The sequence below is a fragment of the Pezoporus wallicus genome, unplaced genomic scaffold (assembly GCF_028554395.1).
Source record: "Pezoporus wallicus isolate ANWC-B61680 ecotype Strahan unplaced genomic scaffold, APGP_CSIRO_Pwel_v1 contig_8714, whole genome shotgun sequence".
Lineage (NCBI taxonomy): Eukaryota > Metazoa > Chordata > Aves > Psittaciformes > Psittacidae > Pezoporus > Pezoporus wallicus.
In genome coordinates, this window is record NW_026635695.1 from 718,403 (window position 1) to 740,428 (window position 22,026).

Below are 22,026 nucleotides of genomic sequence, written 5' to 3' on the forward strand. Positions count from 1 at the left end.
CCAAATGAATTTAAATATTTTAAAACCTGATTTTAAAGTAATATAAAATATTTATAAACTGTAATTACAAACGACAGTGAAAAGCAGAGTTGATTAGTGCAGACAAAAGTATCAACAGACTGAACTGGGGAGCAAACACCTCCTCTGGGGTTGTGTAGCTTGCTAAAATATTTATACTGAAAACCCAGAAGCTTTTCCCTTGTAACTCCTGGGAACAGACTTTTTCCCAGGTGTATCCTTCTATACGGATCAGGCATTACTTTAATGTGTAGGTAGCTCACCAGAAGGTGTTATGCTAGAAATCTAAATATGGTTACAATGTCTCTGCAGGGCAGGACAAAATAAGAGGTTCTGGGAGGACTTGGAGCTATCACCTCCTGCCAGTGTAATCACTATCTTGTGGCTCTCCTGTACACACTTAGCCCTCAGCACTGAGCTGCTGGCACAGGGCTGACAGCAGACATGAAATGGGGAGTGACTGCTGGCCTGATGGCATGGTGCGCTTCTTTGTGCCTCAGTCTGGATAGGAATTGGAAGCATCTTTCTTAGTTAAGGTTAGGATACATCCAGGAGGAAAAGGAGGCCAATATTATTTTCTGCATTCCTCAGCTGGGGAATACAGGTATTTTTAAATAGAGAGTTAATACGTAGGAATCACTGCTTACAGCTTGCCTGAAGAGAATCTACCTCTCAGTGTAAGTAACTGAGCAAGAAAAATACGGTGTTTGCTCTGTCTTTGGTGTATTGCTGTGTGGAACTTAGAAAGGTATGATGGCTTGGGAGTAAACATCAACACCATGAGCTCTCAAAATTAGAAAGCATCATTCAGAAAAGCTGAGATCAAACTCCAAACATCACCAGACACCTATGATAATTCCCTTGTGAAATGGACATCTGCTGCTGGTGCATAAAGCTGAAGTACTGCTACTGAGACACTGCTGGAGGGCCAATTCAAAACTGGCTGCTGAAAACTTGTCCCATAAAGGTGGGAATAGTGGAAAAACTCATCAGCAACAAGTAGCTGTCCAAATATTGCACAATACACACCATTATAAGAACATGGAAAAGAGGAATGTCTTATTGGAGATATAAACAATGCAGACAGGCACAAACACATAGGCTGTGTGAGCTGAGATAGACTGCCTTTGGGGGCAAAATAAGAGTTATCTGCAAAAAGGAAGAGGACTATGGATCATAAACTAAGCTGGTACTCCATAAACATGGTAAGAGTAGTTTATCTGCAAGAGGATTCAAAGACCAAAGAGAATTTCCTATGCTTAGATCAATGTATTCCTGAAATTCTGCAACTTAACTGTGACTTCCCTCAGTGTGCAAATGGAAAACAGAGACTTGATTTATTTATCAATAAATAAACTGCATAATGGAACATACAGGAAAAAAATAGTGCCTGAGGATAGTTGAAGCAATATTAAACTACCCCCCAATGTTTGCTGAATCTGCCACTTTTGTCCCTGCAAATTTCACTGTGTCAGGACACCACTGTGTGGGGAATGTGTTCACTCAGTGCGGGGCAGGAATCTGTGTCAGACACTCTCTTGCTTTCCTCTGTTCCTACCTTTATATGTTCTCTGAGCTCCTTTCTTGGGATCAAATCACAGACTGTGTGGTGCTGGAAAAGAACATGGAAATGCTGGCCATGGTGTTCAGAGAAACCCCTTTATGTGCTCCTTTCAGCTCCAACCAAGTTCTTGCTCATGCATCTCACAGGGAGAACCTTTCCTGGACTCTCCCCAGACCCTCTGCAGAAGCAGAGGAAAGAAAAAACAGAAAGAGAGCTTCCCAGCTTTACCGGGAGATACAGATACGGAGAAAGCTTAGAGGATAGGTAGCAGTATAGCTGTTGCTTATTCCCCAATTCTGCCTTCCCCACCTACTTTGTCTAAGTCCTATCCCTCTGTTAAAATACAGCTGAACCTGGAATCATCAGTATCATCAAAAAGACACTGACTTGTACTTGCTTCTGATCTTTGAAATGAATGGTCCACATTCCCAAGGGGGTTTTGGTTGTTTTGTTGTTGTTATTGTTTGTATATTTGTTTTAAATTAAAATTAGGGTGTACCTGCACCTACAAAACTATGCAGCTACAGCATTTCAGGAGCTGAGGAAGGTAGGGCTGGCAAGGATGTCTGGGGCAAGTCCACCTTTGCCGAGGTATGTGCATTTAGTATACCCAGCAAGGTTGTCAGCTGTTTTATCTCATCTGTTCTTTAAAACCCTGTCCTGGGTTCAGCAGTAACAGTCATTTTTCTCCTTCCTAGTAGCTGGTGCAGTGCTGTGTTTTTGACTTTAGCCTCAGAACAATAGTGGCAACACCAGTGTTTTGAGTTGTTGCTAAGCAATGCTTACTCTGATCATGGACTTTCAGTCTCATGCTCTGCCAGGAAGGAGGAGCATGGGAAGCAGGGAGGAGGCAGAGACACCTGTCCCAAACTAGCCAAAGGGGTATTCCATACCACAGCATGTCTTGCCCAGTATAGAAACTGGGGGAGTAACCCAGAAGGCCCAGATCGCTGCTCAGGTCGGGCTGGGTATCAGTTGGTCAGTGGTGAGCGGTTGTATTCTCTTCCCTTGTTATTTCCCTTATCATTATTATTATTGGTGGCAGCAGCAGTGGTTTATGTTATACCTTAGTTACTGGACTGTTCTTATCTCTACCCGTGGGGGTTACATTCTTTGCATTCTCCTCTCCATCCCTCTGGGAGCTGGTGGAGGAAGAAGGGGGGAGCGAGAGAGTGGCTGTGTGGCTCTGAGTTACCAGCTGGGCTTAAACCATGACAAACCCCAAGTAATGGAAATTCTACAGCTACTCCAGCATCCTGTTCCAGTGCTTACCTAGGCTTATAGTTAGAAAGACAACCTAAATCTATCCTGTTGGAAATTAAAGCAATTTTTCCTGCCCTTGCTTCAGTGAGTAATGGATTACTATCTTCTTTTAGTAGCTTCTTACACACTGGAATTGTTATCCTACTGCCCTCAATTGTGTAGATGAAACAAAGTGTGTTTCTACAAACTTTTCTCATAGCTTATGTATTTAGGACTTTCTATTTATTCCTGTTCCTGTCCAGTGGGAATGAACGTTTTATTTAAATATATGGTACTTGAGCCAGATTCAGTGTAAACTGGTAAAACTGATAGTTCTGAGCACAGCAGAGTGATGGTGCTTGGCATGTCACAAGCATTGCTACTGTTAGTACATTTTACAAGATCTGCCTTCTTACAAGTACATCTCACTTCCCCTTTACTGTAGATGTTATCACCTTCAGATCTTCCAGGCTTCTGCTGTCTTTTTGTATGTGTAGATTTGGCTCCTCCTGCCTAGATGTAGTTCTTTTTATTTCACTTGAGTGAATGTGACTCTGTTGAATTAGTATAATTTCTCTTTTACTGAGAGCACTGGCTCTAATTGTGGCGCTGTAGTATTCCCAGTCCCTTCCAAAATGGTGTCATTCACAAATGTTATTATCTTGAATTTATTCATTCCAGTGGTAGCTTGTTTAAAGTTAGGCTGAGAAATCCATGCTTTCTTGAGAGTTCCTTTTTCCATTTTCTTGAAAGCAGGTACTAGATTTGCCCTCTTACATTTCTGTGGGACTTGACCTGTCCTCCACAGGTTCTGCGAGATAATAACTAATAATTATGATATTGCACTGCTTAATTCCTTAACTTCTGTAGGGGAGGAGATCTTGCTGTCCAGAATATATGGAACTCAGCTAAATCTGCTCCTATTTTTTCTCCATCACCCTGTTAGAACAAACTGTGGTTAAGGATCAAGTAACAACCTTTTTTGATGCAAGACCCTAAGATAGCATTTCAAGAGTGAGCAAAATTGCTACTACATCCTCTTGGCTCCCTTCCCCCTCCAAATAAAGCCCTACAAAGCTTGTGAGAGGAAGAATTAGCAGAAAGCAGAGTGAGAGCGCCAGCTGTTATGGCAACTTGAACTCTTCCTTAGTTATATCATTGTTGTCTGCTCGACTTCCCTCTTTGTTCTGATTAATTGGGAAACTACTGCTCAAGTCATTCATTTCTCAAAACTTATTTATTTTGCCTCACAACATTTATTTGCACAGCCCCACTGTTGTATACAAAGCTTAGTTTTTAATGGAGTTCAGAACACCCTTTCACAGCATGCATTTCTGTTCAGTCCAAAGACTACAATACACCATATACATGAGTCTCCAGCTTAAATTAATCTTATTTGGTTTTATCCTGCTTGATTACTCTTTATGTGCTTTCCTTAAAGTCATGCAATTTTTTACTTATTATTTTGACTGTTTTCATTACTTGCTTCCACAATATATTTACAGGGATATTACACAGTTTGTATTACCTAACTGAAATAGATTTATTTTTATAAGAACAAAGTTAAAAGAACACAGTCTCAGGTGTCCATTTAAGCAAAAGTGAGTGAAAACAAGAAACTCCACACTGAACTCTTTAAAATGTGGGACATTGGAGAAGATGTTGGCACTGTTTCAGCATGTCTGGATGTGAACATACCCATGTGAAGGTCTGTTTTACAGGCTATCTTGGCTGCAGCCGTGCAAAGCACAGCAGGAAGACACATCTGCAGGAGAGTGTATATTTCTGGAGTTTCAATAAAGCTGACTATTGGCAGTGTTGATCTGAACTTCTGCCCAGGTTTGATCTTCAGTGCTAGCTTAGACACAACAGGAAAATAAACTACATGTGAAACGGACCTATGTGCCCAGAGAAGCTGTGGCTGCCCCTTCCCTGGCAGTGTTCAAGGCCAGGTTGGACAGGGCTTGGAGCAACCTGGTCTAGTGCAAGGTGTCCCTGGCAGTGGCAGGGGGTTGGAACTGGATGAGCTTTAAGGTCTCTTCCAACCCAAACCAGTCTGAGATTCTATAGAAGGGCTTTAAGATGAGTAAGCATCACCTGCAGTAAAGCTGAAACCTCCAACCGTGGTAGAGGTAGAAGACACCAGTAGTGAGCCACTCAGACTTGGTGGAGGCAGTCTTTGGAACTGATGGAGGCAGCACGCAAACCAATCTGTCTCGGGTGGGGTGGAGTAACAAGGAAGATGGCTCTAAGCTGGCTTAAGCAGACTGCAGAGCCCCGAGCAGATTGCAGCATTCATTGAAGCAATCGAGTCAGCTGCTGTGCTATCAATGCTCAAACTAACTAGAATAAGCTGTAGTAACTTGTCCGCTCCCAGGGCAGGCCCGTTTCAAGGTTGGAGTCTCAGGCTGGGTCTGTGCTGCAGCCCCCACAGCCACACACCATAAGCACTGACTCAGCACTGCCTGCAGGCTTTGCTTGAGAAGCTGCCCCAGCCCTTCAGCAATTGCTTTGACCTCCAACTGTGCTGATAACAGCACCAATAACAAGGAGGCTGAAGGGAGTGTGAGCGTTGGTAATACTCTACAGACACTTGCTAGCCAAGGGGAATGTACCTTTCTACTCCATGCTAGCTGTTTCCCCGAGGACAGTGAAACAGGCCAGGGCAGAGGAAATGCCTGCAAAGAGCAGTCAGAAGGGGGAAGAAAGCTGAAGATGTTGCTTTTATTTTATAATTGTTCTTTAAGCAACCAGTTAAACCAAAGCCTGTGAGTGATAGATAGGAATAACACCTACCTGAACTGAAAATGGGAGCCTAGGTGACTTTCACATCTACTGCAGATAAGTGGTATCTTCCTTGGTCATAGATGCACGTATTAACACTGCTATTGCTGCCAGTGTCTAAGAGGGCAGCTGCCCCCATTTGCACATCCAACAGATGCACAGATGCTACTGGTACCTCTGCTTGCTAGATAAAGCCAGCCAGTAATATCAGCACGCTGCAAGCTAGCTTTATCTAACTAGCATGGCTACTAGTGACATGTGAGGGGCATGCAGATCTTAGGAGCTGCCCTCATAGACACTGGCAGTAACAATGCCAAATGCTCAGTTAAGGGTGGAGATGGCTGCTGCCAAACCTTTTAAATGCAGAAAAAAATAGCCGAGTTATTTATCTAATTTTATTTGCAGTAATAGGAGGCTGTTGAACATTATATAAGCACACTACAATAAAATCAATAGAGAATATTAAGAGCAGAAATAAAGATCAGCCAACCTGAGGAAACTACTAACTTGAACGAAAGGATCTAACCGGAAGGTGAACTGGACAACTCAGGAAAACCAACCCAGCAAAACAAAAGCGGATAATTCCTGGGTTTGATTAGATAAATCCTGAGCCTTTCACTGAAACAAGGTGCCCTTGACATGATGGTTTCTCTGAAGCCTTTAAAGGGAATTTTGCTCAGCAAGTACTTGAAAAATTTCATAATCAAAGATCTGGAAGTGCATCATCTCCACTTTGTCTGATCTCAGGTGAATATAATTCCAGCAGCTGATTTACCCTCACTGTTACTGCAGGTCTGGAAGCCAAAGAGAGCATCCAACCACTGAGCAAGTCACTCTGTCCATTTTGAAGTCAACGAGTTTTGCCATTGGCCTTAAAATAGTGGCAGAAATTCTCACCCCATGTAGAGGGATAGTGGATTTCTAAGTATAGACTTATGCTTCCCTTCTAGATGTAAGAAATAGGTGGTATCCTAAGTCAGCATGACTAAGAGGTTTCTCTGTGATAAAGTTACTCAGATTCTGAGACAAAGTTTTACGGGCAAAGCTCAAGTCCAACTAGAAAAGCTGTTATCTGGATCACTGACCCAGGTTAATCCAGTTTGTGAACCATTTATATGACGACATACCAAGAAATCTGTTTTTAAAGAGCCAAAACTGTGTTTCCTGTTGGGCTGATTTCTGTCTGAATCAACTGAACTGTAAATGAGCTATCAGGGATAGCTACCCATTAATGGAGGTTACAGCACAAGGCACCACTATACTTTGCTGAATATCCTCTCAGGAATTTCTTGATCTCCTCAGGTTGGTTGCAAGGGCTGTGTTAAACCACCTGCCTCAGGTCCTACTGAAGTATTTCAGACTGTATTGTAAGAACAGGTTAAAGACATCACCTGGTTTGTTTCTAACCACAGACAGTATGAAACTGGGAAACAATATAAAGATGGAAACTTGTAAGCAGGTTAAAATCTCTAACCTGAAACTTGATCTAAGACAGTTCTTCTCTGTAAAAATCTGACCCCTGAAAAGTTCCTGAACTTTTCTCAAAGTTAGACATTTTGAATTATCACTGTTCAGTGATGTCTGGTTTCAACTGTCTTTTCCTTCATTTTTCCTTCTTTCTTTTCTGCCACTGAATGTCTTAAAATGAATGATGTGAGGGTTCCATTCTTTACTTTTCAATTTTGCTGTTTCTCTAGTGTTAATTTTTCTTGTTCTGCTACTTTTCAAAACTTTTATGTTTCTTGTGAAGTTTAAGAACAGAAAGAAATCTTAAAAAAAACTCTCTCACTCTCTTGACTGGCAACTGGCGGGTTCCAAAAACTTTTCAGCTGCACATTCCAGTTCCACTGATCCCAAATAACTGTGCAGGTAATTGAATTGGAAATGGTTCACATTCCTATTTGTAACTGTTAGGCCCAAAGAAAACAGTGAATAATGAAAAAGAACCATGGACATTGCTCATACTGGACTGGCCTGTGCAGTAGAGAAAGATGGGTAGGAGGGAGAAAAGGTTCAATGGGGAAAAATGAAAAGCCAACCTCAAAGAGCTTCTATTAAGGCTAGACATTGATATTTGCATCAAGCGTTTTCAACTGTGAACATACATGAACACTTGTGCATTTAAAGGAGATGCTTATTCCATATCATAGTTCAGCTAAAAATTCCATGACACAGAAAGCAGTAATTATTCTGGGTTTTCATATTGTAAACCTGGTCACTGTCATTCTTCCTGTGCCTCCACATGCCTCAATGCCACATTTTCTACAATTGTGGGGAGATTGCCTTGGCTCTCCCTCAGCTGGCTCAGCTAATGCAATTCACAGGCCTTCAGATGTAAGCTTGTAAACTGTTTAGTTCTTTTTCTATACAACAGCTTGTCTATTAACAGCTCATTCAATGGAGGAAGGAGAAAAAGCTAGTGAGACCTCTTTTGGTATTGCTCAGCAGTGACCCTGGCTTCCTCAGATCAGTCACCAATACCCATTAACTGGTGTGTCAGTGCTTGTTGTTTCGCTGAATAATAGTCCATTGTGCTAGCAGTGGGCTGTATTAGTAGCAGGTAACAATGAGCTGGCAAAGTAAGTGTCTCTCTTATGGTAAGGTCATAAAAATGATGTACAAAAATCCAAGAGAAAGCTCATTAGGATGCTCCAGTGCAGTGCTGGAAAACTTGAGCTGTCTTGAGAGATTTTTGCCAGCACTTCCGTTTGTTCGGTGTTCAGGACCCACATTACTGCTCTATGCTCCAGGTTGAGATGCATTTGTGGAATGAGGATGGATCACCCCTCAAGATATGCTATGTGATTTCCAAGCTGCATGTCTACTGATCATGGCGTCTACTTCATGAAAGATGTGTTTTGTCAAGGTACCAGGCTCATAAAATGCCAGGATGGGTGTACCCAGAGACTGCCCACACCAGGGACGATGCCCATTATTCCCATAACTATATGGTAGAAGGCTGTGCTATGCATTGCAATTAAAAATGTGATCTTGAAATGCCCGAACCCTGCTCTGGCATCCTTGTTACATTTTTGCTGTGCTGAAAAGGTGTTGCCATGTCATGCAATGGACCTGCCATACACCCTGCTTTCCTAAATGGTTACATGAAATCTGTAGTGTTACCTAATGGCTGAGATTTCTTGCACTTTTCTTAGTGTTCTGTATGGAAATACTAGGCAAGTTGGTGGCTTAAACAGTGCTTAATAAAAAGAATTGTGCTTGACACAGATTTCCCACCAACAAAATCCTATCCACCTTACTTACAAACACTTTGTTTACAGAAACATCCTGGTTTAGGCTTTTGCCCTTCAGATCCTCTGTTACCTCTCAGACAAACTGACAAAGCTGCAGAACAGAGAAATCAGGTTTCAAAGTGATTTATGAAACATGGACTTCTCCGTGCGTGCAGAGAGACTCCCCCGTGTGGCACGACAGCTCTGGCCGGTGCCGCTGTCAGGCCAGCAGTGAACATAATGAAATGTGGCCCAGGGAAGGCTCCCATGTTCAGGAGTGGCCATCACTTTGCAATTAATGTTGACTGATGGAGAATAATGTTGTTCGGTTGTGTTTCTGCTGGAGAAACAAAGTAGAGTAATATTTTACTAACTGTGATGTTGTGGGAAGAATTATGAGGTCTCATAGTTTTTTAATGTGAATTAGTCTCACAATTTTATTCTCGGCTTCCTTTGTCCCCAACAATGTGTCTTAAGATGATACCTTTAATAGATGCTAAAATCTATCTGGGCATCATTAGTTATTTTAAAACCTGGGATTATAAATTCATGTGGATTAACAGAACAGTTCAAGGTTTTAAACATATTTTAATTGTACTCCTCTTTAGGTCATTTATGATAAATGTCTCCCTTTTGGGCTCACTTTTGAAAGTCTTGTTTTCAGTCCAGAATGGAATGCTTTTACCCAATAAAACCTGATAATTAAAATTTCCTCTACTATGTATTGTGTATCTTAAATATATTTTTTTGGGCACAAGCCAGAGGAAGGAATTGAGTTCTTCCCGAGCTAAAGGGCTTGACTGCCCTAGGTTCTACTGGCTCAAATCTACCTGTCAGCTGGGTAAAGAGACGTCAGAGATACACCAGCACAGACAAAGGGAGAATTTGTCCCAGAGTGTTTACTGTTTCCTGGAACTTGGGATCCAATTCTCCCATTCTCCTCCTGAAATCAGCATGAAACAGATGCTGAAATTCCAAAATGTTTTAAACCCTCCAACACTGTAGCTGTGAGCACAGTGCATTGTAACCACCAGACCTTGATGGCACAAATATATGCATCATGAACATGAAGTCTGGGTAGAAAAGATAAGGGCACCGTCTTTTGACACTTTCAAAGTAGCAAAACGCTGTAGAGAGTAACAACTACATTTCTGTGGCATTTGGTCACATCCCTCCTTGTATTGGCAAAACTTTGACTTGGATCCAAGTAGGTGTTGTTCCAAGAAAGTGAATGCCCAGTCATTTACGTCAGTGGAGTTGTGCCCAGCCACAGTGGATCTATATTTGATGGCAATTGAAAAGATGAATGGAAATAATTTCAGTTGCATTAGGGATGTAAGCTGTCAGGGGTTTGGATTACTGCTTATTCAACTTTTTGGATGGCATCTTCACTTTCAAGAAACCCTTTTTAGACCAGGCATCAAGAGGAGGCAGGATGCAGACAAGTAGCCATGCTCATGACACTGATCTTTGGCTGGAGAGGAAGGGAATGGAGAGGCAAAACTAGAGAAAGCAAAGGATATACTGTGGGTGTGCAGTACTGCCAGATCTCAGTGGCCTAGATACATGTTGTTGTTTAGCTATTTCCATCAGTGCTTATGGGTATGTATTGATCTTGCTAGCACTCATGTCTGTGGGGTCACTGTGGGTATCTGATTTTATCTCTTTCTTTGGAAGGTTTATTAATATTGACACTTCTTCATTTAATTGGGGCACTGGCTATGGAATCCCTTTTTAACGGAATCATATTAGCTAATGTACTCTCTGTCCACACTCAAACCCAGAGTGCCCATATCTGAGTAACTGATAATATCATAACAAAAAACCAACAACAGAACACAGATCTGTGAAACCAGAGAGAATGGCAAAGACAGAACTACACTGCAATCTGCAACCTGCATTTCTCTATTGCAACACATAGGGCCCAAAATAAAGTCAGGGTTACTTGTCTCTGTAACACACAAACGTAACTTCTTCCCTTGTTCTGTCAAGGCCTCCCCACACACCAGGAGCTGCATTCATTTCTGGAACGTAGTTATTCACATCTGTACAAGCTGTTGTAAGATAGTACCAACTGAAAAAGGTACAGAACACACAAGTTTACTCCTCACCTTATACCTGCACTCAAAAAGAGTGTATCTGTCTCTGAAAGTATGTGAATTTGGCAAACATTCCTCCTTAACTCCCTCTTCTTTCCTTAAATACATTTGGAGACTGGTTCTACCATTTATAGAACATATATCCCCCCCCCCCAAAGTGCTCTCCTGGGATTGTCCAGGAAAGTGGTTTTTGCAACCTGCTTGATCTGTTTTCATTGTGGAGCAATTCCTGAGGCCTGGCTTTGGACACCACTTGCAGCGGGTTTATATTAGAAGACCATGTCTTGTTACAGAGCTGTTACTGCCGCTCCCCCTTGGGACCATTGCACACCTGTGACCTTACCCTTCACAAGCAGGTTCTGACAACATCTCTTTGACATCCATGCAGGAAGGCAGGAACATGTTGCACTAACTCCTTTGAGAAAGCAGCAGTGAAATTGGGAGAGGGGGAAAGAAACAGCAGAAATTCCACCTTTAATAAATTTATTCACTCTTACCAATTTATTTATAGGGGAAAAGATGGAGTCTGATGTTTTGGTTGCCATGCATGAAGTCTTTAGAAGAGTAGATACCCCATTGTGATCCTGGCTTTCTGGAGTCCTCTGGAAGACAAGGGGTCTGGAAACACAGGTTATTAGAGAGACAAGAAGATTTCTCATTTTAACTGTCTATAAGATGTGTAGTCCAGCATGCTGCACTCATGCTGTTCCTTCTAGCAGCTTATGTACAGCCTGAGTTCCTGCTGCCTGCAAACCCTGCCCTGTCCTCAAGTCAACTTTGCTGTGTAGAAAAAAACTGACAGTTGCAGTTATCTCACTGGCAAACTGATAGTGTTAAAAACACTGAGGTTGGATAAAGCCTTCCCAGTCAAGAGGATTTTTGCTTTTCTGCAGCTGAACTTCCCGAGACTTACATTGAACTCAAATATTATTGAAACCTTAAATTATTTTTTTGCTAACAATGAAAGTTCATCACTCTGTTCTCTCATTAGTTTCCACCTTAAATTCTGCAAAGATGGTATATTCCTGGTGAGCTACTTACATGGGGACAGACAAGCAGGACAGTAACCTGGGTCTTCCATGCTCACCCCTCAGCTCCAGTCATTACTATGGCTGCTCTGTTCACTGCTTCACTGATAATAGATTTTTTTTCTTGTAAGAAGAGAGGATTTGTGAATTAAACACACACTTGCAGCCCAAGCAAGGTCATACCACAGAACTCTAAACTGCAGTTGCTTTAGAAAAAAAGAAACTCATTGCTGATCAGTCTGACCTTCCATTGTGCTGGTTGCTAACACACACTTTTACAGAACACAGTCATTTTGAGGCCATTTCAGCAGACAAAAGCATGGTATAACTTCAAGATTAAGATGAAGCTTTCAAGTAGGTATTTCAGCATGTGACTGTCTGTTCTGAATGATTTAGCCTAAGGGGAGCCTAAGGTGGAGGTTCCTTTTACAGACCACAGGAACATAGAGGTATTGGTCTTCCAAAAGAACCTTCTGCAAAACTCTGTGGGACACTGCCCAGCCAGGACATCTTGGAGCATCATCATATATGCCCGCATTCATATAATTCTGGTAGTATTACAGATGTGTGGCCTAATAATACTTGCAGTAGTCTCTGCCATAAAGTGGATGTCTTTACCTACAGTTTGCATCACCCACCAACATTTTTCGTATGTTTTGCTTTACCTGCCTCTCTGGGTTAATCTAGTTTTATGTCTTCATAAATCAGACAACACAGCTCATTGCTATGATTACACTGAAATAAAGTCCTCTTTGTTTAATCACAGCCACTCTGCTTGCCCTACACTTCTGTTTCTCAGCAGGTCCTCAGATGCCTTGTTAAGACTTTCAAAGCCTCACAGCACACTGAGAAGAATGCAACTGTCCTGAGGCAATGAGAAAGTAACTTTACAACAATATAATTTATGAAACTCCAACTTCAGCATCCTTTTTTCCCTTTGTATGCAAAGCTAAACAGGAACTAGGGCTGCTGAATTAACCTGAAAGTTTATAATCTGAACTGTAGCTGACTTCTGCTCTCAGGGCTAGATCCCCACCTGGTATTTTCCCCACTGCTCCATTGAGGCTGGCTGCATGTAAATCACTGAAAACTCATCCCTTCTAAACACAAAACAAGTGTAACTTTCTATATTTGATTTTTTTTCTTTGATTTTTTATTTCCCCAATCCTTTATACAGTCATTATAGATGTTAAGAAGCCTGTTTTGGGAATGATTAATGCTATTAATACTTTTCTAATTCAATAAGCCCTCTCCTCTTTGAGCTCCTTGCAGTATTTTTCTGCTTTCCTCAGCTTCCCACTAATTCAAATCTATGACAAATGTGAGGCTTTGTCTCAGCTATTATTTCTCACATCTCACATCACATTATTTTCCCACATCAAATAAATTAGCAGACTTTCATTTCTTTCCCAGGAGTGATGCCCATATGTTGATGAAAGCAGCATAAAAATATTACCTGTTCAAACAGGAAGGGAACAGAAAAGATAGAAGGTATCTTTTATTCACTGTGCCATGCAAAAAGGAGATGAGGATCCCACTCCTTTCACCTCGACAGCGCCCACTATGTTGAACAATAAATATTACACGATTTGCAGCCTCCCCGCATCAATCTGGTTTAACTGCACCGTGTTATAATGTCCCTTCACAATCTCTTCATACAGTAGCAGTTATTTTAATCACACCACAGTACTTCAGTCACTGGGAAAGGATCAGCTGTCTTATCTAATGTCCACAATGCCCATCACATGGCACCAGCCCGGCAGAGCAGCATGCTGCTAATGCAGTTTTCTCTGTTTGGATAGTTAAAGATACATCTCCAGGCCAATTTGTACCTGTGTATTGTTGATAGACAGAGTGCCGCAGGCAAAGAGATACTGCATGCAGGAAATGGATTCTCATTAAACAGTGGTTTATTTTGTTCTCCGCATCTCCATCATCCATCTTCCCATTTCTCTGCCCACCCAAACTGCTAATGTGAATCAAAGCTACTTCCGCCACCACAGCTCCTAAACTGATGGGTGACGATACAATGATTGATTTGCCACTCCAGGACAAGTGGGTACGTATTGTACCACAGTGTGCTGGATCATGGATCTGTGCCAGCATTGGGGGTTTATGAATTTGGTTTTAGAAGTTCAGACCTGAGGGGACTACTGTGAATACCCAGCCTGAACACTTTTGGTTTTTGATGGGAGCACTGCCCTTCTAAAATCTTCCTTAGCAGCTTGTCTGAAGTCATCTGTGCTCCTCAGGAGACAGTATTCTGCTTATGTATTTCATATCTTACTTGCATGCTTGCTCTGAGGATGAAAAATGTAGAATTCCTTCAATTCCGAGATACGGGGGCAGTTTCAGATTCGTCATTTTCCAAGACAGGAAACCCTAACGTAATGTAAAAATATATTTTAAATATAAAGTGATGTAGTGAACAGCTTTTGCAAAGGAGTTTGAATCAGTGAGAAAAATACTGATGCAAACTGCTCTTTGAAAATATCCATAATAGAATCATAGAATCACAGAATGCTTTGTGTTGGAAGGGACCTTAGAGATCATCCAGTGCCAACCCCGTGCCATGTGCAGGGACACCTTCCACTAGACCAGGTTGCTTCAAGCCCCATCCTGTACTTTTATTCTTCTTTTGTGAGATTACCACAGTGTTTCAGGAGTTTTCTCATGTAATGAGGCCTTTTGAAACTCACTTTAAGATTGTCTCTTATGATACCGTTTGAAGAGGAAAGTCTCTGTGCTGGAGGAGAGCTTGCATACCTATCTCTCTGCTGCATTAGATCAGCAACATTAGGAATCAATTGCCAAAAGGGAAGTATTTTGCAGGTTCTTCTGGAGCAGCCCAGTAAGTAACTGAGCACAGGAGCCACTGCAGAATCCAAAAGGTCAAGGCAGGTGGGGATTTTTTATTTTGGTTTTCAGAGGAACAAATAAATTCAGGGAAATTTAGCTCTTAAAATTTTATCTTTGTTTTTTTTTGTGAGAGTTGAAACCAACCTCCAAACCCCACCTGTTTTGGGAAATGATTTAAAGAACAATAAGTCAGATAAGAACTTTAATCGGAGCCCATAATTGTTTTGCTTTGTTTTAGGTAAGGTTGTTTGGTTTTTTTTTTGCTTTCTTTTAGATAAATCCTTACACAAGCACCTTCTCTTCTCTTTGCACTCCCCAACGGGTTGTGCCCTCCAGGGCAGAGAACACCTAATCAGGTCCTTAAATCATCACACTGGTAAAATCCATATTGGGATAAACAGTTTGGCCTAGCAAGGGCTGCACTTTTAACTTCCAGCTGTAATTTTTGGCAGGCACAATCTGGGATGTGGTGAGAAAGAGGAAAGCCTACGAACGCCTCCTAATCAGGGCCCCTTCGGCTGCAGAGTAATCCACTGATTTGGCACAGGGTGAACCTGGAGGGACACAAAGCCACAGCCTCTTCCAGAGCACAGCAGCAGTATATACCCAAGTCCTGAGGGCTCTGCTCTAGTGATCCCTAAGTTGAGGCAAGGGGACAGAAAATCACTGCCATTCCACTGAATAAATATGCTTTCTTTTGAATTTCCCTACTCTTCCTCCTCCTACCGCTCATCTCCTCTCCTCTGGAAACACCACAGATGAGAAAGGTTTGCAGGTAAGCAAAGAGGAGATGGCCACAGCAAATGACAGAGCCAGAGCTGTGTGCAGCACGCACTGATAAACCCCTGCCAAAGCCTTTCCCTTCTGAAACAGAATCCTTGTAATGGAAATAATTACCGAAGACACAGACAAAAACTACTTCTGAATGAAATTTAAGCTTCAGCAGACCACAGAACCGCCAGGAAATGCCAAGTCCAAGCAGCCATCCCTTCATCCTGAATTCACACCATTTTCTGTTTCTGTTTCCTGTGCAAAGTTATCAATCACTCAGAAAACTGTTGCCAGGAGGGAGGGGGGAGGGAGCTGTGGATCAAGCTTTGGATACAGAGTGCCTTGGGACAGCCTTCACCTGACTCTGCAAAAATACCAGACATGTTGAGAGGGGGCTCTCTGGAAATATGTGGTGTAATGCACAGTATTGAGCTAAAAAACAGCAATTTGAGGGGGGACTTTTGGCAATACCCAGAATGATGAGTATTAACGAGGGGAGAAAAAAAAGACGGGGGGGGGGGGTGGGGGGGAGGATGACAGAGGGGGGTCTCTGGCTATGCCCAGTGCAGTATTGGGTACTGGGGGGAAACAAAACTGTATGACTTCGGGGGGGGGGGGGCACGGGGGGGGACGGGACGGGGACGACACATGGGACAACCCTCGGCAATCCCTAGAATGATGCTGTGTGACCTGGGTGTTGCTGGCAGCACGCAGCACAGCACTGAGCTGCATGATTGCGTGGGGGAACCTCTGGCAATGTGCAGCGCTAAGGGGATGGGGGAGAATGACAGGATTTGGGGTGCGAACACCGCTGACGGCACAGAGTGATGCCCACAGGAAGTGGAGGGGCCACGGACACCCCAACCCCTCCGCAGCGCGCACCGAGCGCGCGTCACCTCAGCCACACACGCGCAAAACCCGCGCAGAGCCGCGCGGCGCAGTCACGCACTTTGCCCTAGTCCCCGTCCCAACGCACAGACACTCCGCAGCCACAGCGGAGGCCGCAGGGACAACGGTGCGGGTGCGCGCACACGAGCGGGCGCGGCCGCTTTAAGGGCGGCGGGGGCGCGCCTCCGGGGCGCCCGGCGCGCCTCCGCCTCGCCTCTCCGCTGCGCCGCGCTCCCTCCTCTCCCGCTCTCCCTCGCCCCGCTTTAAAGTCTCCGCCAGGATCCGGGCTCGCCCGGCACTTCCTGTACGGCAGGATGGAGCGCGCCGGGGCCCCGGCTGACCGCCGCCCGCCCGCCCGTGCGCGAAGGCGGCTCTGAGCGCCCCGTCCGCGGCATGCCGCGCTCCCCGCTGCCAGCGTGAGGCCCGCACCCCGCCGAGCGGGGGGACCCCGCGACTCTGCCCTACCCCACACCCGGGGTGAGGGGTTTATTTTCGCCCCCCCCCTTGAAGATTCGAGCGGGAGTCCCCCGCTTCTTCCCGCAGGAAGAGAGAGGGCTGCGGGAGAAACTTATTTTCAACAAGTTCGGGGCTTTTTTTTCTTTTATTTTTTTTTTTCATTTTAATTATTATTATTTTTTCCACCCTGTGCGTTAATTATTTCAGTCCCTCTCCCCTTTCGATGTGCGGCTTTGGACATGCGGAGGCTACTGCAACCGTGTTGGTGGATCTTTTTCTTGAAAATCACCAGCTCCGTGCTCCATGATGTGGTGTGCTTCCCCGGTGAGTGAGCGCGGCGCTTCGGGAGCGGGGGGGGTGGGGGTCCCGCTGCTTCCGATACACGTGTCTGCGACCCCCGTCTGGGGTACCGCCGAGGCACCCCGCGAGTACGGAGGATGCGCTAGGGACCGTGGTGATGGAGTGGCTGCTCCGATGCCGGCTTTCCCTCAGCTCCGCAGCACCCTCCCGGCTGTGGGCAGCGCTGCCCGCGAGTGGGGCCGTGAGCGGTGCCCGGGTTCCCGGCGCGGTATCCGAGCTTCCCGGTGCACTGCAGCCGCCGATGGAGCGGAGCGGGCGGGGAACGGGAGGTCGTATGCGCTAGCCGTGCTCCGTGGGGTTGCTTGCGGGGCCCCCCTTTGTGCTGCGGGACTGCCGCCCGCCGCCCCGCAGGGAGCGCGGCTCTGAGCCCTTGTTGCAGCGTCGCCTCCGCCGCCAAAAACTTGGCTGTGCGCGGGTCTCCGCTCACCGCACCCGCGTCCGCGGTGCGTGTCTCGCCCTGCCGGCGCCTCACCTTGCCGGGGGCGGGTGGTGGTGGGGGGCGCGCCCGCTCCGCACCGGGGCTGCTCTGTGCAGACACCACCGCACGCCCGCGGGAGAGGGGTTATGCGGGCGGGGAGCACCCAGCGCGCACCGTGCTTAACACGCACGCATAACCCGCACCCCATGGCTTGTGCCTGTCGCTCTCGCTCCGCACCGTAACGCAGGGGCTGGGGCTGCCGGGGCCGGATGGGCCCTGGGACTCCGAGTCCCCCCCAGAGAAGCCCCTCCGGGCCGGGGGGAACTCGCGGGGCTCCGGCTCTCGCCGCCTCCGCAGTGCCCGCACTCGGCCGTTAGGGGCGCTCTAGGGCCGCCGGGCTACCCCGCGGGGCCGCGCGTAACCCTCCGCCGGCGCGCCGTCCCCCGCCTCGAGCGCGGGCTGGATTTACTGTCTTGTGTCCCGTCCCCTCCCGCATCAAGGGTTGTCCTGACCGTGGCTTCGAGCCCCCGGGAGCCGTTCGGTTATTCCCCGTTCCCTGCGCTTCGGCGGGGTGATGTGGGGGGCGCGAGCAGAGCGCACCCCTGCCACCGTTCCTCTTGACCCTCGATGGGTGCCTGATGCGGCCCCAGTCATTGGCTGTGTCGGTTCGGTTGTGCGAGTGTGGAAAGGAAGGCTTAAATTCTGGGAGCTTCATAAGAACTTCCACTTCTCTTTCTTTCCCTTTTTCCCTAAAATACACTTTTTTTTTTTTTCCCTAAGGCAGAGATAAGCAGTTAGACCCATCTTCTCCCAGTCCTTCCAGCAGTTTCTCACATGGTAAAACGATTTGAAGCAAAAACCAAATACATTGGAGAGAAGGGTTAATACCTCTGCAGCTCTTGAAGAAACATTTATCTTCTTTGTATTGATTTCTTCTCAATTTCAGGCCTCAGAGTGAAGTCTTTCTCTCTGGTTCTGATATATATTGTACAGTAATTACATCTAGAAGGCAGGCTTCAGGAATGCTTCAGGAAAACAAGCCGTGATGTGGGTTTAATATGACAGTGTTGCACTACTCGCTGATATACACCAGTGAGGCTTGAACCAGTTGATATTTGCATTACGGTTTGAATAGGAAGATTAATGTCAGCAGAGAGTAGTAGGTCTGTGGATGTTTGCTGTGTGTTGGTAAACTCTTTAGTGCTGGAAGGCCTGAGAGAGCTGTGTAACACTTCAGAATGCTTTGGGGCTCTTCATGGCTAAAGGTTTGCTGGAAAGCAAACTATTTTGTAGGAGGGTTTTTATGGGTTTAGTTTCTGCACAGAGCTACTGTGTTAGCCCTCAGTGCTTGCTCACTGCTGTATGCTGCCTCCTGAAGAGCAGTGATGTCTGGTGTGCACGCATGTGTGCGTGCAAGGGGGTGTGAGCGAGGCAGCGTGATAAACCAGACTCTGATCCAGTACATCCGAGATGCCTGAGGCAGGGAAGCTGCAGGGAGGATCTCAGTGGACTATAACAGGACATTGGTGCTGACAGCATCCAATGGAAAATCATTGGAATTTGTCTTGGCGGGGAATCCCATCAAGATATTAACTGTTTAGTATCTACCACAAATGTTTTGGTGCCTTTTCATGGCACTTTCTAGAGAGGATTAGTGAATTAAGGCACTTATTTTACATGTTAATTCACAAGCATCTTTCTTCTCTGCATTTCAAATCTAGTTCTCTTTAAACTGAAGAGAGGTCACCATGTATTCTCTCCCCTGCAAATTACTTTACTTTCTGAAGAAACATAAAGGCTATTTATTTCCTTTGTTCAGTGACAACAAATGAACCATGTAGAAAATAAGCCTTTGCAGTGTTCTTTTGTTCTGAGGACCGTAATAGGTTTTCACTGTTTAAGTAGGTATCTTTTGCTGTTGTTCCTTTGGTTGCAGTAAGAGGAGGGAGTCATTCTTGCACAAACAATATGTGGGCAAGGTTTTGCTCTTTCTGAAGTGTTTAGTGCATTTCTCTGTGGGCTTGTCACTGGTAATTGCATTGCTTAATAAATCAAACTAAGACAAGGTAAGAGAGGTTGTTTCCATGGGGTCTGTTTGCTCATTAATCTAAATTCACAGTACCAGAAATCAGCAAGGCACAAATATTAACCTTGCTGTGATATACTTGGTGTCCAGTTTCTCAGTGCTTTACCAAGAGAGGATAAATATTTTTTGTGAAGGAAAAAGTATGTGTGTGTGCAGTCATGAGCTGTTGCTGTGATGATCCTGTCACCTAAGGAGTGACAATTGTTAGCGTTCCCTTGGGCTAGATGCATAAATGAAAGTAATTTTCTTGATTCTGGATTAGCTCAGGTAATGGATCAAGTTGTTGCTGACCTGGTCACTGCCAGGTAACTGTGAATGGGTTTTGTATTTTGAGTCTTTCTGGTTCTGAGTTGAGAGTTAATGTTACATGTAACTGACTACTGCTTTTCCCAGTAGCTCTGGAGCTTTTCCCTTCTAATCAAGTGCTACTTCAGGTATTTCTAAAGGCATGGAGGAGAATGGCTTTCTTTATGAAAGGTTTTGCAGAGGAAGGTGCATTGTGCACGTAGAGAAATACGGAATGTACAGGAGAGGGCCCTCCAAGACTTTATTTAGTCCTGTGGCTTTTATGAAGATGACACTTCTTACATTTTAATTATCCCTTATTTTCAGTGCCTTTTTAAAATATGCTTTACGTTACGGGAAATTGCTAATGGAGTCCTTGTAGATAAAGAATGTCAAGTGAGCCTATCCCACGCTGTAAGAGCTGAGCTTGCTATGTGCTTCTGGGGGGAAAACTCGAGGGAGAGCTTTGCTATCTGTTAGCTGGTTTACAGGAGCTGATTTGTGGTTAATAGAGCCTGGACACAGGTTTCCAAAGTCTGAGTGCTCACAGGAGCTATCTGCACTAGTAGCCAAGGTAAGAGGCTATTGAATTTGGGAGAGGAAGAAGAGGCATCACAGTGGAAGGGATTTTGGTATATCCAAAAAAGAAAGAAACACAATTTGAGGATAACTGGGATTCTCTCAGTCCTATCTGCAGTGTCTAAAAAACCTGTATCCAGGCTGGGGACATTGCTCTGCTTGAAGGAGTGAGGAGGATTGTTTGCCTGTGTGTATGAGTTAGGATTCTATTACTGCTCCTTCATCTGCTATCTCCTTTTTGTCTAAGAAATGGGGACAAAAGGGGGCTTGATACTGTTCAGAAAATAGGTGTCTTGGTCAGAGCAGTGAGGAGCTTGTGTGAGTGTGGCACAGCGATGTCACATCATTCACCTGCCCCTCTGCAGCCATGCTAGGAACCTCTGCTGAGGAAATAGGTCTTGCTGGGTGGCAAAAAAATAACCAAACCCCACCTATTGATTTTGGTAGGGTGATGGTTTCACTCCCTGTTCCTGGGTCTTTGCAGGGAGAAGTGTCTGAAGTTATGTACATCCAGTCTGTTAAAGCTGGACTGTTACCAAGATGTGCAAATTTAATAGCTGGTGTTTGTTTCCAATTACAGAAATGACAGATAGCGGTGAGGACTCTATCCACCTTATGATCAGTGCTCAAGGGCTAACGTACTTAGAGTTTTCCGAAATAAAATTACATGAACATTAACTCTGATATCAATGTTGAAGTTTCATGGTTGAATTCAAGAAATGGACTTCAAACTATTAATCTCAGCTGTCCTTGAAAAAACACAGATCATTGGGTTGCTGCTTTTTAGCAGCCGAATGATCACGTGGCACGATGTGCTCTGAAGCCTCAGGGTGCAGTAGTAACACTGTACTTTAGGTAATATGTAACTTTAATCTGAGAAATTACAAAGAAATAAAGCTGATTTGTTTGCCCAAATGACTGTGCTTCCATTTTTAAAGATCACAGTTGCTTCTGTGTGTTGACAAAATAGTAATTATTCATGTTTACATGCCATCCTGCTTAAAGTTTAATTCCAAACAACAATTTTTTAGTATTTTGGGAAGTGGAATCTCATCAGACAAATTTTCTTAAAAGACATGGCGTCATCTAAGGATGCAGATACGCACCAAATGTGTTAATTTATGCTTTTATAGATCCCTTTTGGGGACTGCTTGCTGCTTTACGTGCCTAAATATCTTTACACATCTTTCTCTTCTTCAGGAAGTAAATTGTCGATATTGCTTCCAAGTGAAAACTGTGAACCTGCATCTTCTTGCACCAGGTTGGTGGGAATGTGACTTCAGTTGCCAGAGTTACTCTCAGCAAGAATTAGCCTGTATCAGTTTCGTAGAGACATGCAAGGGCTGGAAACAAAGC

At 44.6% G+C, this 22,026-nt stretch overlaps 1 protein-coding gene across 3 annotated transcripts in view; it reads left to right on the top strand.

Annotated features, from left to right (window-relative positions):
• Nucleotides 1-15,583: 15,583 nt before the first annotated feature.
• PTPRG (protein tyrosine phosphatase receptor type G) overlaps nt 15,584-22,026 on the top strand; it is a 404,577-nt gene continuing 398,134 nt past the window's right edge. The window contains exons 1-2 of one of the 3 annotated variants that reach the window (XM_057397343.1): nt 15,584-15,602; nt 17,150-17,266. In XM_057397343.1, the coding sequence (XP_057253326.1) occupies nt 17,182-17,266 (85 nt within the window). In that variant the 5' untranslated portion in view covers nt 15,584-15,602; nt 17,150-17,181. Of the gene's footprint in view, nt 15,603-16,715; nt 16,964-17,149; nt 17,267-22,026 lie in introns of those variants that run through there. The other 2 variants (XM_057397341.1, XM_057397342.1) reach the window with 2 other exon arrangements.